The sequence below is a fragment of the Canis lupus genome, chromosome 10 (assembly GCF_048164855.1).
Source record: "Canis lupus baileyi chromosome 10, mCanLup2.hap1, whole genome shotgun sequence".
NCBI lineage: Eukaryota > Metazoa > Chordata > Mammalia > Carnivora > Canidae > Canis > Canis lupus.
The window spans coordinates 3,551,266-3,571,890 of record NC_132847.1 but is presented as its reverse complement, the minus strand read 5'-3'; the positions used below and the strand labels follow the sequence as shown (position 1 = coordinate 3,571,890).

General features: G+C 43.8%; 2 protein-coding genes and 1 long non-coding RNA gene across 20 annotated transcripts in view; 1 reads left to right on the top strand and 2 right to left on the bottom strand.

The window, feature by feature from the left end:
• The window catches only part of PROP1 (PROP paired-like homeobox 1), a 45,825-nt gene extending 44,922 nt beyond the window's left edge, over window positions 1-903 (bottom strand). For 2 of the 12 annotated variants that reach the window (XR_012037639.1, XR_012037637.1), the window contains exon 1: window positions 469-768. The gene's annotated coding sequence lies outside the window, so the exon portion shown is untranslated. Of the gene's footprint in view, window positions 1-468 lie in introns of all 12 variants that reach the window. The other 10 variants (XR_012037643.1, XR_012037641.1, XR_012037642.1 and 7 more) reach the window with 10 other exon arrangements.
• ZNF354B (zinc finger protein 354B) lies at window positions 844-19,060 on the top strand. Of its 4 annotated transcripts, none has more exons than XM_072840517.1 (5): window positions 844-1,043; window positions 2,084-2,169; window positions 6,253-6,379; window positions 7,140-7,235; window positions 16,927-19,060. In XM_072840517.1, exons 2-5 carry the CDS (start codon window positions 2,137-2,139, stop codon window positions 18,504-18,506), a joined length of 1,836 nt encoding a protein of 611 aa, XP_072696618.1. In that variant the 5' UTR covers window positions 844-1,043; window positions 2,084-2,136; the 3' UTR covers window positions 18,507-19,060. The 4 variants fall into 4 exon arrangements, with proteins under 4 accessions (XP_072696618.1, XP_072696620.1, XP_072696619.1 ...); XM_072840518.1 differs by lacking the exon at window positions 844-1,043 and adding an exon at window positions 1,244-1,647; XM_072840516.1 differs by lacking the exon at window positions 844-1,043 and having other exon boundaries at window positions 1,244-2,169.
• The window catches only part of LOC140641137 (uncharacterized), a 66,192-nt gene continuing 49,507 nt past the window's right edge, over window positions 3,941-20,625 (bottom strand). For 2 of the 4 annotated variants that reach the window (XR_012037651.1, XR_012037652.1), the window contains exon 4: window positions 3,942-6,394. This is a non-coding gene — a long non-coding RNA (uncharacterized lncRNA). Of the gene's footprint in view, window positions 6,395-20,625 lie in introns of all 4 variants that reach the window. The other 2 variants (XR_012037653.1, XR_012037654.1) reach the window with 2 other exon arrangements.

Genomic DNA, 20,625 nt, shown 5'->3' with positions numbered 1-20,625 from the left:
ATATATTGGCAAATTCAGATGTTCAAGGCACATTCATAAGTGGGGGAAAAAAGTGAAATAGGTTACAATTGCTATCCGCAAGATCCCATTCTGATAGAAGGAGGTCAGCAGCGATGGAGCGATTGATGTGGAGTGCAAAGGGCTGTGGAAGAGGTTCACCAAAACGGTAACCACTTCTGTGCGGTGGCATCAGGTGCGTTCTTCTTTTACTTTTTTCTATTTACAAAGCCTTCTGGAAGGGACATGCTCCCATAGGGAAAAGAAAAGAGAGCATCTGGCTTCTCGAGCCTGCAGTGCCCCTCGCCTGCTTCTCAGGGAAGGCTGCCAGGGGGACCCACAGATCCCACCACCCTGCGCTCCTTCCACTTTTCCCCATAACGCTTATCATCGAAAACATTAAGTAATTATGTTCACAGCTTACTGTCTGCTCCCTACCAACTCTCCAGAGAAGTTCTCGAAATCTATTACCTTTGTTCACCGACTGGTTCCCAACCGCTTAGGCAGCGCTTGCCTCAAGAAGGTTCTCGAAACACTCTGCCTAAGTGACTGAAAGGTAATTGGGTTTTTCTCGGCGGTTGTCTACGTGCCTTACTATCATTTATGCAGATGCAGAGCCACAAGAAACACCGTCCTCAACGAACCTCCGTTTCCTTCGCTGGAAACCCGGAGCCACAGACTGACTTCCCAGCCCAAGGGCCGTGACCGCGTGCCCGGAAGCCGCAGCGGGCCACCTGACAGGCCTGCCCGGCCCCGCCTCGCGCCCCAAGTAGCGGAGAACTACACTTCCCAGAAGGCCTGGGGCCTCGCCTGGACTACATTCCCCAGAGGTGTCAGCGGCCGTCCCTACACGCCCGCTGCCCGCCTCTCTGGACACCCGGCTTCTGCGGACGGCGAGCGGCTCCGAGCTTGAGATCCGCTCAGGCATCGCCCGGGCGGGGGCAGTCCCGGCGCCAGGCTGCCGTCCGCCGGCGCAGTGTCGGCGCCTCCGGCTGCGGAGCACGGCCGAGGAGGCGCAGCCCCCGGAACCCCGAGACCTGGGCGAGGTGAGCGGCGGCGTGTGGGCGGAATGCCGGACGGAGGGCGGCCCGGGGCCTCGGGAGGATGCGGCGCCGGGGCGCGGGGCACAGGCCCGAGAACCGCGCGCGGGGCCTTTGTGGGCGCGGGCGGACCGAGGGCCGGGCTCCGCCGACGTGCCCGCCTGCCCCGCTCCGGCCGCCCGCGGACGCGCCCCTGACCGCGGCAGGTCGCGCGCTTGTCCCCACGGGCCCAGGCCGGCCACCCTCCTGCCCCCTGCGGGCCCGAGCCCGGGGCGCTCCCTGCCGGCCCGGCCGGCGCTGGGATTTGCTACCGGCTGTCAGTGAACGGGAGGGACCGCGTTTGCGCCCCTCCTCGGCGCCCCTCCTCGGGCTGTCCTGCCGGGCTGCAGGCACCGAGACGTGCTGTCTCCCAGAAGTGAGTCGCCGCCTCCCCCGCCCTCCCCGGCCTGCCCCCGCGGCAGAGCTGAACTGGAACGCACATTTTCGGGCTCAGTGCCCGCCCCTGCGGACGGCGGCCCTCTGGCCGGCGCAGGGAAACTGCTGTCATCCCTTCCCGAAGCACTTCTTTCTGAAAACCTGGAAGGAGGTTCCTGGACAGGAGGAGGAGAAGGTGGGTGGGGACCGCTCGAGCTGGAGAAGAGTTGTCCGCTGCAGGCGGTGAGGTTAGAGCAGGTGCTCTGGGGGCGCAGGTGCGGATCCCGTGCGCCGGGGCCAGCGGCTCCCACTCTGCCCTCAGTTTCCTGATCTGTGAAGTGGGCGCGCTGACAAGTGCGGCGGGTGGGGGAGGTTCAGGGAGCTGCCGCTGCCGCTGCCGCAGCTGGAGTCCCAGGTTCTGTTTCTCCGAGCCACGGGGGCAAGAGTTGGGGCCGGGACCATGGAGGGCCGCCCCTTGCCTCTGGGCTTGTCTGCCCCCAGCTCCGTCTGGCTTCCCGCTCTGAGGGCACGAGGCGTCATTCTCGGGTGGTGTCAGGATTTCAGAGCCGGTGATTCCCGGAGTGGAAAGCAGAAGGGGCTTCTCCCTCCTGGCTCCCTTTTTCCTCTTTCAGATCTGCCTCCTGGAGACTCCACCCACCCTTGGGGAAGAGCCCAGAAAGAAGATATGGCTATTGGACAGAGAGAAGCAAGGTCTCGAGTGAGTTCATTGCCATCTCAGGTCTTAGAGATGATAGATAGATAGATAGATAGATAGATAGATAGATAGATAGACAGATTGACTTAGTTGCTTGCTTAACCACCCCCAAACTGAAGTTCTCTACTCAGTACAGCTTTCTGCAGGATTGTTGCGCAAGGCCCTTTCCCTTGGCAGAGCTGGTCCACCTGGTGGATGGTGGATTCTGTAGGGAATGCTTACCTCTTTCCCCACCAATCCATGTCTAATATTTCTCCTTTCATTTCCTAACAGAGGCACAAAAATGCACACCTGGCAGCTGCTTTCTGGCCCTGCTTCCTTGGCTCGCCCTGGTCTCCCTCCTACCCTTGGCTGTTCTTTAGGTTACCTTCCCTAGGCTTCAACAATCCATCGTTGTTTGGTTTTTATCTTCCCTTTTTACTTTGCCTCTACACTCTCTTGGAAACTGTTCTTGACCCGCCATGTTCATCCTTATGTTGTTGGAAACGGGAGGGGCCCCGTCCCAGTGAGCCCCTGCATCAACAGGGAATAGCTGTGTTGGAGGGAACACAGTTGGAGAGATCTCCTGACTGCGGGGGGCAGAGAGAAGACTCTCCAGGAAGCAGCAGGGAGGGGGTTTGTGGGATATTAGTAGTGGAGAGGCAGGGTCTCCAGTGGGTAAGAAGCAGGGCTTTGAGCCAGACTGTTGGGCTTGAACCCATTTCCTCAGTGGTTGTTTGTGGGCCTTGGACAAATAGCTCCATCTCTCTATGCCCATTCCTCACCTGGACGTTGGGAATAACAAGCATGCCCTCCCTGTAGGCTGGGTGAGAGGATCAGGTGAGTGAGTGCGTGGGAAGTGTTTAATCAGGGCCGGGCACTGGCAGGCAGATGCTCCACATGTGGTTGTGGGAGCAGAATGATGTGACTAGTAATAATACCATTAGTGCTGACAGGTGGGAACTGCTGTACCGTGTCCTAGGATGTGTCCTTTCATTGCTCTTCTTCATCTGACGGTAACAGTTCCTATCATTGGGGGTCGGCCTGAGGGCTTTGCCTTTGTTCTCACTCTCGCGCCAGACAGCAGTTATCATCCCCATTTTGCACATGAGCAAACCGAGGCTCAGAGACGTCCGGTAACCTGAATTCAAACCCAGTGTGTCTGGCCTCTGGGTCCACGCTCGTTACTGCCTAGCCATTCCCCTGGTGCCCCTTTCAGAACCCCGGGGCAAACTAGCCTGGTGTCCCAGAGGTCTTCACTGTGATGTTGGGTTTGGAGCTCATGGGATGTGGTGGTGGTGGATCTTCAGGCCAGGGCCTGCCAGTGCACATCTAGGCTGCTTTTTTTCTGAAGCTTTCCTCTTCCGTTCCAGCAGAGCCATGTTGCTCTCTTCTTGCCCAGAATCTTCTCCATCCCTGCAAGGGAGTGGATCCATGTGGCATTCTCTCTAACCTCACTTGCTCCTGGATGTCAGTACTGCATGGGCTGGTGTGTAAAACTCAGGGACAGGGCTTTGAAGACCAGAGAGTGAATATGCTGAGGGCCAGGTAAAAAGAAAATATTGTTGTGCTGCCTCTTCTGCTGATAAAGTATGTGGCCTGGGGTCTTGACTGCCCTGGACCTTCTGGTCCTCAACTCTAAAATGAGGATTGAACTGGGAGATGGTGTATGGTGCTGTCCAGCTACAACTTTTATTTCCTTGATCAAATTATTTAATGCGTTTATCTTGTCTGCCAGTTGAATTGTAAATTCTTTTGAGGGCTAAGATTATTTCTTATACTCCCCCCATGTGCCAATAAATTATAAATTTATAATTTAAATTATAAATTAAAATTTCAGAGCATAAAAAATTTATAGGTAAAGAAGAACGTGAAATCAATATGTAGAGACAGTCACTGTCACCTCTTTGGGATATGTCCATTAGACTCATTTTCTGCTCACCATTGTTTTTTATTTATGTCCCCTTGTTTTTTATTTATGTATCTGTATGTACACATGTACACATTTATTTTACCATTTTAACTTTTTTAGCTTGAGAAAATATACGTGACGTAGCATTTACTACTTTAACCTTTTGGGTGTATAACTCAATGGCATTGAGTACATTCACATTGTTGTGCACCTATCACCATTACCTATCTCCATTATATAGATGGTCTCGTTTATTTCTTAACATTATGAGCTAGACATCAAGAGGCAGTTTTGCAGAGTGATTAAGAATGGAGCCTTGGATCTCCTCTGGATTGAAATTCTACTTCCACCCCTAACCAGCTGTGATATTGTGATATATAACATGAAATAATGTATATTTGGTCTTCGGGTCTTCGACCCTGTTCCTGGCACATAGGAAATTATAAGGGTTTGGAAAACTAAGTGATTAGTAATATTTGGCTTTTGTTCTTGAAAAACTTCAGAGCGATAAAGGTGAAATGAGTGTGTTTTCTTATTCATAACGAACCATTTTGACCAAGCCAGAGTTGATAGGAATGGGGTGACTTTTGGAATGCCCCTAAGGATCTGAGCTGGTTGGAAGGGGAACCAACTTGATTCGAGTGTTGGAACTTTCAGGCCCTCCACCCCAACCCAGGGGCTTGTCTTGCTTACACAGTGGTCAGTGATTTAATCCATTGTGTCTATGCAATGAAGCCTCCAGAAAACCCCAAGAGGACAGGGTTCAAAGGGCTTTTGGGTTGGTAAATACTTGTAGTGGGGAAAGTGGTACATCCAGAGATGACATAGAAGCCCCACCTGCCTTCCCACATACCTTGCCAAATGCATCTCTTCCATCTGGCTATTCCTGAGTTACATCCTTCTATAATAAACCAGTAATCTAGTAAGGAAATGCTTCTTTACCCTGTGGCACTTTCCTGCATTTGCCACGTGAGCAAATTAATTCAACTCAAGGAGGGAGTTGTAGAAACCTCCAGTTCATAGCCGGTTGATCAGCAGCATAGGTAACAACCTGGACTTGGGATTGGCATCTGAAGTTGGGGCAGTCTTGTGGTGGGACTGAGCCCTTAGCCTGTGGGATCTGACCCTCTCTCTAGGTAGATGGCATGAGAATTAAGTCAAATTTCGGACACCTAGCTGTTGTCACACAGTTGCTTGGGTGTGGGAAATCCACGTCTGGTGTCAGAAGTAAAGTAGTATGGTAGTATTGACGGTAGACACACAGGAGGAATGAGTTTTCCTCTATGCCAGCTGTTTGATGTGGACAAATTTCTCTTTGTTTTTTCTTGTATAAAATGGGGGCATAATAGTACCTATTTTATAGGATCGTTGTGAAGATAAATATTTACAGTAACAGTTAATATAAATCTCTAGGAACAGTACTTGGTCTGCAGAAAGCATTCAATAAATGATAGCTGTTTTAATTTTCCATTATTACTGTCCTCTGTCTTCAGTATGCCTTAAGTTAGTTGACCTAGCCTGCATCAGTGATTATTTGGGTTATGTTTTTTTGCGATCACTAACAGGATTATAAATACCCTTGGATGTGCATTTTGGGGGCACTGTTAATTATGATACAAATACAGTAATTGATAAGTTAACAGATATGCACATTTTAAAGCTTTAAATAGGTATTGTCAAATTGTCATCAGAAAGATTATTCTAATCTACACTCCCACCAGTGGTCTTAATTCCTCCTCATGTCTCCTTAGAGTGGTTAACTATAAGGGCCTGGTTAATACTTCATGCTGCTCAGTGTAGGTATTTGTCGCTGGCTGATGGTTCATTTAAAAAAATACCTCAAACCTTCAAAACCAGAATGACATCAGAAGCATTTCATGGGGTTGCCTGGGTGGCTCAGTCAGTTAAGTGTCTGCCTTCAGCTCAGGTCATGATCTCAGAGTCCTGGGATTGAGCCACCAGGAGGGGGGGGGGGGTCCCTGCTCAGTGGGGAGTCTGCTTCTCCCTCTCCCTCTGCCTCTCACCACCGCTCCAGCTTTCTCTCTCTCTCTCTCAAATAAATCTTTAAAAACAAAGAAGCAGCAGCAGCAGCATTTCATGGCAGCCCATCCACCCCATCCCCCTACCCCCACTGCTGCCTTCTTCAGTCTGTGTGATGGGAGGGCCTGGTGAGCTGGGATGGCTTGTCATTATAGATGTCAGTGACCTTCGAGGACGTGGCTGTGCTCTTTACGCGGGATGAGTGGAGGAAGCTGGGTCCTTCTCAGAGACACGTGTACCAGGAAGTGATGCTGGAGAACTACAGTAACCTGGTCTCATTGGGTAAGGCAATTTTCCCTGTAGATGACAAAGTCAGAAGTTAGCATAAGACAGCACCTGCTTCCCTGGGTAAAAGCCATAGGTCATCAGGAACTTGTAGCTGAATTTTGCATTAGGATTCTACACGTTATAAATTTAAAAATAAATTAAAAAATAAATATTTAAAACCTCTTTCCCCCTTACAGGGATCTGTCCCATCCATGGGACAGGTGACCTACCTGCATGTTGGAGACTCCCTCATAGTTCAGGCAGTGCTTTCCTGCTCTGATTTTTCGTGATTTTGTTTGCTCAGCTCACAGCAGAGGGCATCCCTCAACCATCCTCATTAACCTGCCACCAGCCCTTCCCAATTCTCTTTTCCAGCCTGACAAACATTGTAGAGTCCATCTTTGAGAGACAGTCAGATAGTGCTTTCTCATTTTAAATAGGGGACCTGGTACACAGTATCTTGGTACATAGGTACCCGTCTATAAACTTTAGTCTGAACATCTAATAACATGTGCCCTCTTCTATAGAAGGCCATCAGTACTCCAGGAATCAAAGCTGCATGTTTATTGTATTTCTCTAACATACAGCTAATTATTGCACAACCACAGGTTCCCTTGCCTTTCCCTTACACACCCCCCTCATGTCATGGGGCACAGCTTGATCACCATCCCTTGAATTTTCCATTCAGATCTGTGGTGCCTCTTTGAGTCATAACAAAATGATGTCTTTTTTCTTTCTTTCTTTCTTTTTTTTGGGGGGGGGGGCCTATGAGCAGGACTCCTGTTTTCCAAACCAAAAGTGATCTCCCTGTTGCAGCGAGGTGAAGATCCCTGGAAGGTGGAGAAAGAAAGTCCTGGAGGCCCCTCCCTAGGTGAGTGGGTGGGCCTGAGGTGCCCAAGAAACCGGTGTGGGCAGCAGTCTGGGTAGAAAGTGGACGGCGCAGCTTGGAGAGGTCAGTGGGGAAAGTTTCTCCAGGCCTGTCTTCAAGAGGTGGTGGAGAGGGGACGCTCAGGCCCCAGGTGCGAGCCTCCTCTGATTCTGAGGTGATCACTGCTTCCCAGATGATCTGCTCTCATTTGTTCCTGTTTTCAGAAGAGGGCTGCACATCGGGTACTCAGGCAGCAAACTGTGTTTAAGGACTGGCAGAGAATGATCCTGACTGAGGTTCAGGGTGTGTGAGAGGAGCTGAGAAAGGAAAGGGTGTGGAGAGGCAGCAGGACCCGCGTCCCAACGTGCTTTGACAGGAATGTTGTAGATGGGACCATCCCATGGAGATGAAGGCTTTTAAGCAGCAGACTGATGTTTTTGTTATTTTAGAAAAATTGGCTTCAATCTGAAACAATGTAAATGTCCTTTGATAAGGGCACGGCTGGGCTGGAGAAGCTGTGCCAGTCCCTGCCCCTGCATCGAGTGCCACAGTCAGAAAGAGAGCATGCTGGTGTGGACTGTGCTGTGGGGCAGGTGGGCAAGCCTGGGCTGAGACGGCAGCGCTGATGCGGAGGGAGAGTATGTGGCTGCTTGTGTGTGACTGTGTGGAGGTGCAGACAGAAAGGGCAGGGGACACACCTCGGCTGCTTCCAGTACTTCTGCTTGGAATGGGATCAAGAAGGGGCAGGATCAAAGAACGGTCTTTGGTTATGTGTAACCTTAACATTTCATAGAGAATATGTTCATGAAGGCCTGATGTAATTTGAATTTAATAGAACGGTCACTTTGGAAGCACTGTGGGGGATGCATGTAAAGTGAGGGATCCCTGATGTGGAACCTTCCCAGAGACACTTGCAGTAAGGTAGGCGGGATGTTTCTAGGGTGTGCAGTGGGGTCTGGAAGAGGATGGGCCCCTGTTTACGGGTGTAGGCCGAGGGCACTGGGGGGTGACTCTCACTTGAGATGGGAGTGGCATGCTCAGGTAGAGGTGCAGGTGGGCAGCTGTACGAGGTCCACGGGGACTCGAACGGAGGTCAGGGAGCTGTCAGGTGCACAGGTGGTGTCTGACCTCAAGCTGACCAGGAGAGGGCACAGAGCAGAGGACGGGATCCCAGGAAACCTCCCCATGTAGGAGGTGGGTTAGGGAAGAAGAACCTGGCTGTGCCAGAGAAGTCATCAGAGGAGACACAGGAGGGACAGTGGTCCTGGGAGTTGGGGAGAGCTGAGGAGGGTGAGAGGATCCGGGTTCACACCTGCACCCACTGCTTTCCTGCTCCATAGTGAACGGTGCATGAACTTCATGCTGGGCCCTGGTGGTGTGATCTTGGACAAAGGACACAGGTCCTGTCAGCTGGGGGTCATGGTGGAGTGGGGAGACGAGTGGTCGTGCATGGAGTACGTGCGGGGTGCAGCATCATCCCACAGGGGAGACACTGCGTGGCATAGCACTGCAGCAGGAGGGCCGGCATGGAGACCTGGGGATGCGGGCTGTCGTCCAGGCCCAGGAATAGACTGTGTGAGCCCAGGGAAAGGAAACCAGCCTGTGCTGCTGGGAGCCAGGGGAGAGGGGCAGGGACCCTATCCCACTGAGCCAGGGATCCCGGACGCAGGATGCTGTCTGGGTCTGAGAGGCAGGCAGGGAGCCCGAAGAGTGGGAATAGCCTGGCTAAGGCTCCTGGTTCACACCCTGCTGAGATCTGCCTGTGGGGAGCTGCTGGCATGGGAGTAGGGGCTTGTCCCAGCTGCTGTCAGGTCCAGACGCACCATTAATGGCTGGTCATCCCATGGGCCCCACTGAGAAGCTGGGGGGTAGGTGGTCCCCAAGCACCCAGGACAGGAGAGCTTCCTTCCCACCCAACATTGAGGTTTTTGCTGTGGGAACCACCCTTGCCTGTCCATCTGTCTTTGTAACTCTAGTTTGGGAGAAAGACATGAAGCATGTGGAAGGTGGTCGAGGTTGCACAAGAGGCCACACCAGGGCACCAGCAGAGGGTCAGCAGGGGCTTCAGTCCCTTGGGGTACCTGAGTGGAGGCTGGACCAACGATGGGAGGAAGAGAGGAAGGGGTCCTTCCCTGTCCTCTGGCCCAGGGAGCCTTTGATCAATGGATGACTTTCTCTCTGAGCGAAGCAAGTGCTCTTTGGGTTTAGGGGAACGTAAAGTGTACCTGGAGTACAGTCCCAGAGGTGCTGGGGCCACTGGGTGATGGGGTTAGAGTCCCCAGTGAGCCTCCTCTCAGGTTTAGGGAGATGTTTGAGGGCGGCCATGGGTGGGCGTCTGAGGGAAGGAAGGTCATCACTCTGACCAGCAGTGGGTCTTTCTGGAAGCGATGTACCTCCCCTTTCCTCAGAGATGGGGGTCACATGGGTCGCACTGGGAGTGCTGCACCCCTGCGGAGAGTCCCTCTGCCTGGACTAGGGGCCTCAGAACAGCTTCTTCTCCTGAGGGCAGCTCATTCCCTGTGAGCACAGAGGGAGGGGCCAGCCTGTTTTGGAAGTACTTAGGCTTCTTCCCTGGACCAGAACCCGAACCCACCGTTTGCACAGCCAGGGACAGAAAAGACTGCGCTCCCTGGGCAGGGCTGGAACCTCTAGCAGCCTCCAAATGTCCTTTGTAAAAAAAAAAAAAAAAAAAAAAATCAAAACTATTCACAAATAGGAAAAACAGAGGAAAGAAAAACAAAAGGTCACCCCTGCATGTATATGTTTTGAATTGAGAGCCGGAAGGAGATGGCAGGAAGGGTGTGTGTCTCCTCAGAGTCTCTTAAGAGTACAAGTGAGGTGGCGCTTTTCTCAAAGACTTGTAACACGGTGATTAAACCAGCTTGTACACGGCGAGTTTGCTCTACACTCATATGTGGAAATATTCTTGAAATCTTGAAATAGCCTCAAGTGAAAATGTGTTTTTCTTTCACATCATTTTCTCCTCCTTTGTCATCTAAGTGCAAGAAGCCTGGTAGGGGGACTGTCCCTGTGCTGTGTGGTCAGCTGATGGGTCACCTGGGGGCTGCCCCCACCCCTGCACAGAAGGCGGTCTGTCTTTTTCTAATTAGCACAGAGGTGTTGTCCTTTGCAGCCAAGTGACCCAGCAGGTGGTGGTTTTAAGAGTGAACCTTTTAGGAGGTGCTTGGTAGGCATCTCTAGTACGTTTGGGTCAGTCTTGTCCTTGTCCTCTGCCTTCCCCCCACCCCCACCCAGACTCCTGCCTGGTCCTGCACCTCCCTCCTGCCACTAGCCTCTTTTCTGTAGCTGCCAGAATGCTTTATTAAAAGGCTAATCAGGTTGTCTCACTCCCCTTCACAAAACCTGGCTTCCTTCTTGATTTTTACATTTCAAAGAGATGGCTCCTAGGATCTGAAATAAAACATCCTTGGTGGGTACCTGGGTGGCTCATTTGGTTAAGGGGTTAATTATCTGACTATTGATCTCAGCCCAGGTCTCCACCGCAGGGCTGTGAATTCCAGTGGAGCCCAGTGTGGAGCCTACTTAAACAAACACAAAAACATCCTTGGGTTACAATGTTCACAGAGGCTTTACCAGGTGTATATACATTTCATATCAAACTATCCTTCCTACAGAGAGATATCCTTCTTTCTTTCTCTCTTTGTTTCTTTTTTTCTTTCCTCCCTTCCTTCCTCCCTCTCTCCCTTCCTTACCTCAGTATAGTTCACATACAGGGTAATATTAGTTTCAGGTGTACAATATAGTGATTTAACACTTCCAAACAGTACTTGGTGCTCATCATGGTAAGTGTATTTTAATTCCCATCAACTGTTTCTCGCATCCCCCACCCACTTCCCACTGGTAACCATTAGTTTGTTCTCTAGTTCTCTAGTCTGTTTTTTCACGTGTCTTTGTTTTTGATGGATAGCAGGTTCTGTATGTATCCATTCAATCCAGTTGGTTTATTGTGTTCTTCAAGTCCCTTATTTATTCTTTATATCTGGTGGTTCTATTCCCTATTGAATAGAGTATTATAGTCTCCAAGTATTATAAGATTATTTCTGCCTTCAATTTTGTTCATTTTTGCTTCATGAGCTTTGAGGATGTGTTATTAAGTATGTAAATGTTTATAACTGTAATGCCTTCTTACTGAATGGAAACTTTTTATGAATATACATCATCCTTTGTCTCTTATAACTTGTTTTCTAAAGTTTATTTTGTCTGATACTAATATAGCCACTCCAACTATCTTTTGGTACTTCTGTTTTCATGAAGTATCTTTCCATCGTCTCACTTTCAACCTATTTGTGTCTTTGGATCTAAAGTGAATCTTATTCAAACAAAAAACAGACTCTGAAATACAGAGAACAAACTGGTGGTTACTGTGGGTGGGGAGAGGGGTGAAATAGGATCAAGAGTATACCTATTTTATGAGCAATGAGTAATGTATAGAATTGTTGACTCCTTATATTGTATACCTAAAACTAATATACATTGTATGTTAATTATACTTCAAGAAAAAGAAGAAAAGAAGTGAGTTTGCTATGGGTTATAGTTAGAAATGTTTTTTTCCCTCCATTCTGCCAATATCTGTATTTTGACTGGAGGATTAAGTTAATGTATTTATATCTGAGGTAATTACTGATAATGAGGGACTTATTTCTGCCATTTTGCTATTTCTTTTCTCTATGCCTTATGTCTTTTTGTCCCTGATTTCCTGCTTTACTGTCTCCTTTTGTGTTTAGTTGATTTTTTGTAGTGAAACATTTTAATTCCTCTCCCATTTTCTTTTATATATATTATATAAGTATTTTCTTAATGGTTACCATTGGGATTATATTTAACATCCTAAACTTATTCCACTCTGATTCGAATTTATACTACCTTAAGTACAATAATGTACACAATCTCTCCTCCATCTTTATCCCCTTTTAGTTACTGTTGTCACAAAATGCATCATTATAGGCTGTGTGCCTTAAAATACATACAGTCTAATGATTTTAAAATGCGTTTGTCTTTTAAATCATGTGGAAAATAAAAAGTGGAATTACAAGCCAAAATCACAGTAATACTGGTTTTTATATTGACCATACATTTACATCCTGACTGGAGGTCTTTATGTTGTATCACTTTGCTTTGCATCCTTTCATTTTAATTTGAAGGACTCCCTTTAACAATTCTTGCAAGGCAGGTCTAGTAGTAATAAACCCCCTCAGCGTGGGATTGTCTTAATTTCTTTGTCATTTTTGAAGAATGGTTTACCAGATAGAGAATTCCGACGATACCAACTCAATACTTTCTAGCCTCCAAAGTTCATGATGAGAAATCTGATGATCTTATTGAAGATCCCTTGTATGTGATGAGTCTTATTTCTTTCTTGCACTTTCAATATTCTCTTTTTTTGGCTTTGGGTTGTGACAGTTTGGTGATGGTGTGTCTCAGTCTCTCTCAGTTTTCCTTTTTGTTTTTTTTTTTTTTTTTTTTTCAGTTTTCCTTTTTGGAGTTCATTATGCTTTATAAATTTGTAGATTCATATTTCATATCAAATTTGGGGAGTTTTCAGCCATTGTCTTCAAATGGTATCACTGCCCTTTGCCCTTTTCCTTTTCCCTTTCAGGATTTCCATATGCTATTTTGGTCCACCTTATGGTGTCCCACAGGTCTCTTAGGCTGTGTTCACTTTCTTCAATATTTTTTTGTTGTTGTTCTTCCTCAGGAATTTTAAGGGCCTGTCTTTGAGTTCATTGACTCTTCTGCCTGCTGAAATCTGATTTTTTTTTTCTTTTTTTTTTTTTTTTTTAATTTTTATTTATTTATGATAGTCACAGAGAGAGAGAGAGAGAGAGAGGCAGAGACACAGGCAGAGGGAGAAGCAGGCTCCATGCACCGGGAGCCTGATGTGGGATTTGATCCCGGGTCTCCAGGATCACGCCCTGGGCCAAAGGCAGGCGCCAAACCGCTGCGCCACCCAGGGATCCGAAATCTGATTTTTTAATCTCCTTAGTGAAATTTTTTAGTTATTGCCCTTTTCAACTCTAGAATTTCATTTTGGTTTCTTTTTGTGTTTCCTCTTTATTGATTTTTTCATTTTTTAAATCATTTTCCTGACCTTTACCCATATATTTCTTTGGCTTTCTGAGCATCTTGAAAAGTATTGTTTAAAAGTTTTGGTGGAGTATGCCCACCGTTATCTCTTCCTCATAGATGGTTTTTGTCTGCTTGTTGCTTTAAGTGAAATGTATCTTTTTTTTTTTTTTTTTGACTGCCTTGTGATTTTTTTTGGTTGCAAATTAGACATTTGATTTTTATAATGTCATAACTCTGGGAATTAGATTCTCCCCCTTCCCCAGAGTGACTTCCTTCACATATATTCCCTCCTTTTAACAGGTTATTTGATAAAGCCTCTTCCAGGCCTGAATCTCTGGACCTATGACTTATTGTAGTGTCTGAACACTTTTTTTTAATGATTTTATTTATTTATTCATGAGAGACAGAGATAGAAGCATACACATAGGCAGAGGGAGAAGCAGACTCCCTGTGGGGAGCCTAATGTGAGACTCAATCCCTGAATGCCATCATGACCTGAGCTCAACCGTGGAGCCACCCAGGCATCCCATGAATACTTTCTGTCACATTAGCAAACAGCCTAGGTTTTTAGCTCCTAGAGAATCAATTGAAATATTGATCAAATTTTAGTTTTAGGGAAAAATTGGTTTTATTTCCAGCTTTATTACTATTACATATTTGAGTTTGGGCAAATCGCTTAACATCTGAGTCTAGTTTTCTCATGAAATGAAGATATTACGCTAAGTGACTGCCAAGTTTCCAGCTAGTCCTAGAGTTCTGTATTTCTAACATAACAATTTTATCATGCAGTTGCTGGGGAATATGGCCAATACTACTGAAGCTACTAATTTTATGTTGAGCTTTGAAGTCCCTAATTATTATCTTTGGAAAATATTATTTGACCTATGGTATGTTCATCAATTCAATAAAATCACTTTATAACAGGGGAAAATGGTAGTTGATTTTTTTGTTGTTGTCAGGTGTCTTTGTGCCATGAACCAGCCCGACACAATACAGTAAAGGTTTTTTTCACGTCTTTTCTGAGTCTTTATCTTTCTCTTGGCATTTATGGCAACTTTCTAAATTTCCCACATATGCAGTTACTTTTGACTGTCCTTATCCTTATACTTAAATATGTGGTTCCCCAATGTGGGAAAAATGTAAAATGTGAGTGTGAGAGGGTAGGGGGAAGACAGGTTCTGTCCCTTAAATCCCCTCGCAGCTGCTTCAGCCAGTAGGGCAACAATGGAAGGTTTCCTTTGTGTCTTTACCTCCGTGACCACAAGCAATAATCCTGTCAGGACCCATATCTACAAATAATCGAAGAACAAGTTTCCTGTTGTCACCTTGGTTCCTGTCCATCCAACAAGTGTTAGTACAGCTGCCTGCCATGGCGCTGGAGCTGGGGCATGGGTAGCTGCTACTGACTGCGATGAACTACAATTTCTCAAGCAGACTTTCCCCTAGAAGCTGCCAGCCATCAGTTAGATTCTACAGTTTGAAAATCATTGAATAGCCAGATTCTGTCAGTTCCTTTGTTGTCTAGATGGGGAGACAGAACCTTGGAATTTCCTACTCTGCCATCTTCCTTAATGTCCACTTTTTCCTTAACTCATATTTATTTTATAAGTTTTGGCATTTTCTTTCTTCTTTCTCAAGTAATGCTCAAGTTAACAATTTGGATAGAAGTCTCATACTTATGGAATTATTTATCATTTGGGGAAATAATTTTGATAGTTTATTTTCCACCTAGCACTGTCTTCAGTTACCCAGAAGGCTTTGATATTTCCTATTTAAATATAAGCTTTGTCATTCTGTAAGTATTCTAATTTTCTACTTAGAAAGTATTTTTTTAAGTTAAAGTATTTTTTAAGATCTTTTCCTTTGTATATTGATATTTTTAAATTCATGTGCCAAAACCTTTTAAAATTGCTGGTCTATTATTAGATATGACCTTGAAGAGGAAAAAGATTAATCTATGCACTCTTAATACAAGGAGCAACAGGAAGTGGAAGAAGATTTAATTTATTTCCCTATTTAAAGTTTAAACATATATGTGTAGATAGAATACTATAATGAATTCTTGTGTATCCATCACCCAATTTTGACAGTTATCACTTATCCTGTTTATTTCATTTATACCAGTGGTTCTCTGTGTGTAGGGGGGTGATTTTGTCATTTGTTAATGTTTTGAAACATTTTGGATTGTCACAGCTTGAAGAAGGATGGAAGTAGGGGAAAGGCTAGGTGCTAGTGCACAGGGCAGCCCCATGACAAAGAATTACCCATGTTCAAAATCCAGCTAAAGGTAAAAAAATCCTGATTTCTATATAGGATTTAAAATATCTTTACATATTTTCTTTAAAATATCTTTATATTTTTACAACATTGAGTTGTTCTGTGCAAGAATTGGAGAGGCTGTTCTATTTGTTCAAGTGTACTTTAATGTCAGTCAAGACTGTTTTGAAATTTTCCTCAGATAAGTTTTCTATATTTCTTATAAATCCATCTAATTTTTTGTTAGTGTCAATGAAAGTTATTGACTTCAGCATGTTACTTTTATATCCTGCTACATCACTGATAGAGTTTTATCATTGATTTTCTAGAGTTATACAGATAGGGTATTATATCACCAGCAAATAGAGGTAGTTTTATTTCTTCATTTCCACTTTACTCATCCTTGTCACTAAACAGATTAAGGCATCTTGTATAATGATGAACAGAAGGGAAAATAATGGGCATCTTATCTTACTCATTTTCTAAAAGAGATATTTTTAAGTAATCTCTACACCTAACATGGGGCTCAAACTCAACCCCAACATCTAGAGTCACATGCTCTACCACCTGAGCCAGCCAGGCTGCCCTTGTTCTTGATCATACTGGAAATGCCTCTAGTCTTTCTTCATTAAATAGTTTACTGGTTTTAGAACTAAAATATTTTAGCATATTTTATTTTGATAAATGATAAAGCATATGTATTTTAGCATATTGAGGGAGTATCCCTCAATTCCTATTTTCTTGGAAGTTTTTACTATCAATAGTGCTGAATTTTTTTGAAGGCTTTCTCATTGTCTCTAAATATATTTATAATTTTCCCCCCTAGGTACATACATTATAATATACTGCAGTAGGTGGTATATTAGGGTAATGGATTGTTGAAGCTGGAAGGGGTACACAGAGGAGTTAACACTGGCACTGAGTATGAAGGCCACAGAGAAACCTGGCATGTAGGAAAAGGAGGAATGACATTCAACATTAGAAATAATTACATAAATGAGAATAATGTCATGGAAATAATGTGTAAGTCTGTCATAGGCTTTGGATACCAGACTGCACTTAACTCATTCTCTTCTAATCCTGTCTCCTCATTGATTCTCCTGTTACTCATACACTCTTGCCTTCTGTAAATGAGCTTCCTTTATTCTTTCAGTCACTCTAACCCTTCTGCCCTTATCCGTTATTGTTTTATGTGTTACTTTCCTATTTTTCCCTCTTGCTAGTCTCTTCTAGCCAGAAAGCAAGCCCTTATTTAAATATCATTAATATTTATTCTTTCTACATGTTAAGTCTCAGCCCATCATGTGAATCATTAGCGGGTTTTTTTTTTTTTTTTTTTTTTTTTTTCCAGGATGTAAGAGAAGTCCTAAAACTACAAAGTCAACTCAAACCCAAGATTCATCATTTCCGGGTCTAAAAAGAAAAAGACTCAAAAGGGATGAACTCTGGAATTTCATATCAGAAAAACCCTGCATATATGAAGATGGATTTAAAAAACAAAAAGACAAAAATGAAAGTTTACAAATAATTTCAATCACCCATACAAAAATCCTCACTGTAGAAAAAAGCCATAAAAACCCTGACTTTAGCCAAAATTTCAGCCTGAAATCAATCTTTGTTAAACAACAGAGGGTTGCTAGAGAAAAGACACCCTCAAAATATGAAATACAAAGAAACAGTTTCAAGCAGAATTCAAACTTACTTAACCAACCAAAACTCAAAACACCAGAGAAGCGGTACAAATGTAACATATGTGAAAAAGCCTTCATTCACAATTCATCCCTTCGTAAACATCAGAAAAACCACACTGGAGAAAAATTATTTAAATGTAGAGAATGTTTGAAAGCTTTCAGCCAAAGTTCAGCTCTTATTCAGCATCAAAGAACTCACACTGGAGAAAAGCCCTACATCTGTAAGGAATGTGGGAAAGCCTTCAGCCATAGTGCATCCCTTTGTAAACACCTAAGAACCCACACTGTGGAGAAATCCTATAGATGCAAAGAATGCGGCAAATCCTTCAGCAGAAGGTCTGGCCTTTTTATACATCAAAAAATCCATGCTCGAGAAAACCCCCATAAATACAATCCAGGTAGGAAGGCAGCTAGCACGTCCCTCCCTGGGTATCAGAGAATTCATCTCAGGAAGAAGTCTTATTTATGTAACGAATGTGGCAACACCTTTAAGTCTAGCTCATCCCTCCGTTACCATCAGAGGATTCACACAGGAGAGAAGCCTTTTAAGTGTAGTGAGTGTGGGAGGGCCTTTAGTCAGAGTGCCTCTCTCATCCAGCATGAGAGGATTCACACTGGAGAGAAGCCCTATCGATGTAATGAATGTGGAAAAGGTTTTACTTCCATTTCACGACTCAACAGACACCGAATAATTCATACTGGTGAGAAACTGTATAACTGTAATGAATGTGGTAAAGCCTTAAGTTCCCACTCGACACTCATCATTCATGAAAGAATTCACACGGGGGAGAAGCCGTGTAAATGTAAAGTGTGTGGGAAAGCCTTCCGACAGAGTTCAGCTCTCATTCAGCATCAGAGGATGCATACCGGAGAAAGACCCTATAAATGCAACGAGTGTGGGAAAACCTTTCGGTGTAACTCATCCCTCAGTAATCATCAGAGAATTCACACCGGAGAGAAACCATATCGATGTTTGGAATGTGGGATATCTTTTGGCCAAAGTGCTGCTCTTATTCAGCATCAAAGGATTCACACAGGAGAGAAGCCCTTTGAATGTCATACATGTGGAAAAACTTTTAGACAGAGCTCGTCACTTATTGCCCATCAGAGAATTCATACTGGAGAGAAGCCGTATGAATGTAATGCATGTGGGAAACTTTTCAGCCAGAGATCATCCCTTACTAATCATTATAAAATCCACATCGAAGAGGATTCCTTGAAAGTAGATTTGCATGTGTGAAAGCCTTAAACCAAAGCTCAGCAGAGTATAGATACTCAAGATTGATTTAATAAATGTAATGAACATGAGAAAACTTTTCTATTTAAATTTTGTCTTTGTCAAATATTAAATTCTTGATAAAAAGCTTTGTGTATAAGTATCTGGAAATTTTTCATACCTGCCAGTCACTTTTTAAAACATCCCAAGACAAGGAAATCACAATGGCAATTTGATTGCAAAGTCAGTTTGGGCCATTTGTAAGATAAAAGGGGTTTTTCTATCTATTTATGCAGCATTATACACTATATGTGATATGTAAAAATGAGAAAAATCTGGGTGTAGGAGTGCTGGGTTTCTCATTAGAAAGACACCAACTATTTAAGCCAGTAGCATCTTTATTAGAACTAACATTTTAGTAGCAAACAGAATTGATCTTAAAATATATGCATATGTAGACCAAATAATAGATTAAAAAATCTGCAAACTACCTCAGTCTCTGGAATTTGCCTTTTCCTAAATTGTCAAACTTTGTGCGTGGTTTTCATTAAAAAGAAGAAATAAAATGTGTTCTCTTACTCCTCTATTCTTTTAGTTATTTCCAAACTATATCTAACAGTCTCCCAAAATGTTTTTAAACAATTAATTTTGTTCTCATAATTACTTTTCTTTGTTGCCTTGAAGTAATTTATTATTGAACTGTACTTGCTGTGTTCTCAACAGTATGTTAATTTAAGTAGAAAAATATAAATTTTTTGGCAGTCACTTCAAGGTTAAAGTTATTAATATTTTTTTAGTTGGCTGCACAAGAAATCCTAAGAAATAATTTAAAGGACATGTCACTATGGCGAAGTCTCAGAAATCCATTTCATGAAATAAAAACATGTATTGTAGTTTTCAAATGTTAAAAAAAATTCAGACTGCAAAGGCTCTCTCCCTGTGGGTGTCTCATGAATAAATAAATAAAATCTTTAAAAAAAATAATAAAAATAATAAAATTATTTTTTAAAATATTTTATTTATTTATTCATGAGAGACACAGAGGCAGAGACACAGGCAGAGGGAGAAGCAGGTTCCATGCGGGGAGCCCAATGTGGGACTTGATCCTGGAAATCCAGGATCATGTCCTGAGCCAAACACAGAGGCTCAACCTCTGAGCCACCCAGGCGTCCCTTAAAAAATAATTTTATTTATTTATTTCTTTTTTTTTTATTTTTTATTGGTGTTCAATTTACTAACATACAGAATAACCCCCAGTGCCCGTCACCCATTCACTCCCACCCCCCGCCCTCCTCCCCTTCTACCACCCCTAGTTCGTTTCCCAGAGTTAGGAGTCTTTACGTTCTGTCTCCCTTTCTGATATTTCCCACACATTTCTTCTCCCTTCCCTTATATTCCCTTTCACTATTATTTATATTCCCCAAATGAATGAGAACATATAATGTTTGTCCTTCTCCGACTGACTTACTTCACTCAGCATAATACCCTCCAGTTCCATCCACGTTGAAGCAAATGGTGGGTATTTGTCATTTCTAATAGCTGAGTAATAAAAAATAATTTTAAAAGCTGAACTTTTATATGTTTTGCACCTGTTCCTTTTTATTTTTTTAAGAAAAAAATTGCTCATGAATTAGAGTTTAAAAATTATTTAGGAAGGGGAAGAAAGCACTCATGCTATAAGAGTGATAAGCCTGAGACAGGAAAGAAATGTAAGAGTTCAACAGGTGTGTGGAGGTAGATGGAAAGGCATTCACATAAGAGAAGTTCATGAAATGACAAGAAGGCATGAGAAGGCACAATGTGCTCACTATACTGTAAACAGAATTTTTTAAACTTCATTTTTCAATTACTACTAGTACATAGAAATACAATTGGTTTTTGTATATTGACCTTCTATCCAGTATTCTTGATAAATTCACTTTTTTTTCTAATAGCTTATTTGTATATTCTTTTGGATTTTCTTCATACACAATCATCATCTGTAAACAATGGCCATCAGGTTTTTTCTTTTTCTTTTTTTTTTTTTAGGTTTTTTCTTTTCTACTTGTAATACCTTTTAAATTTTGTTCTTACATTATAGTACCATATGGCATATGCCAGTGCAATGGTGAATACAAATAATATTCAGTATTTTATCATTTAA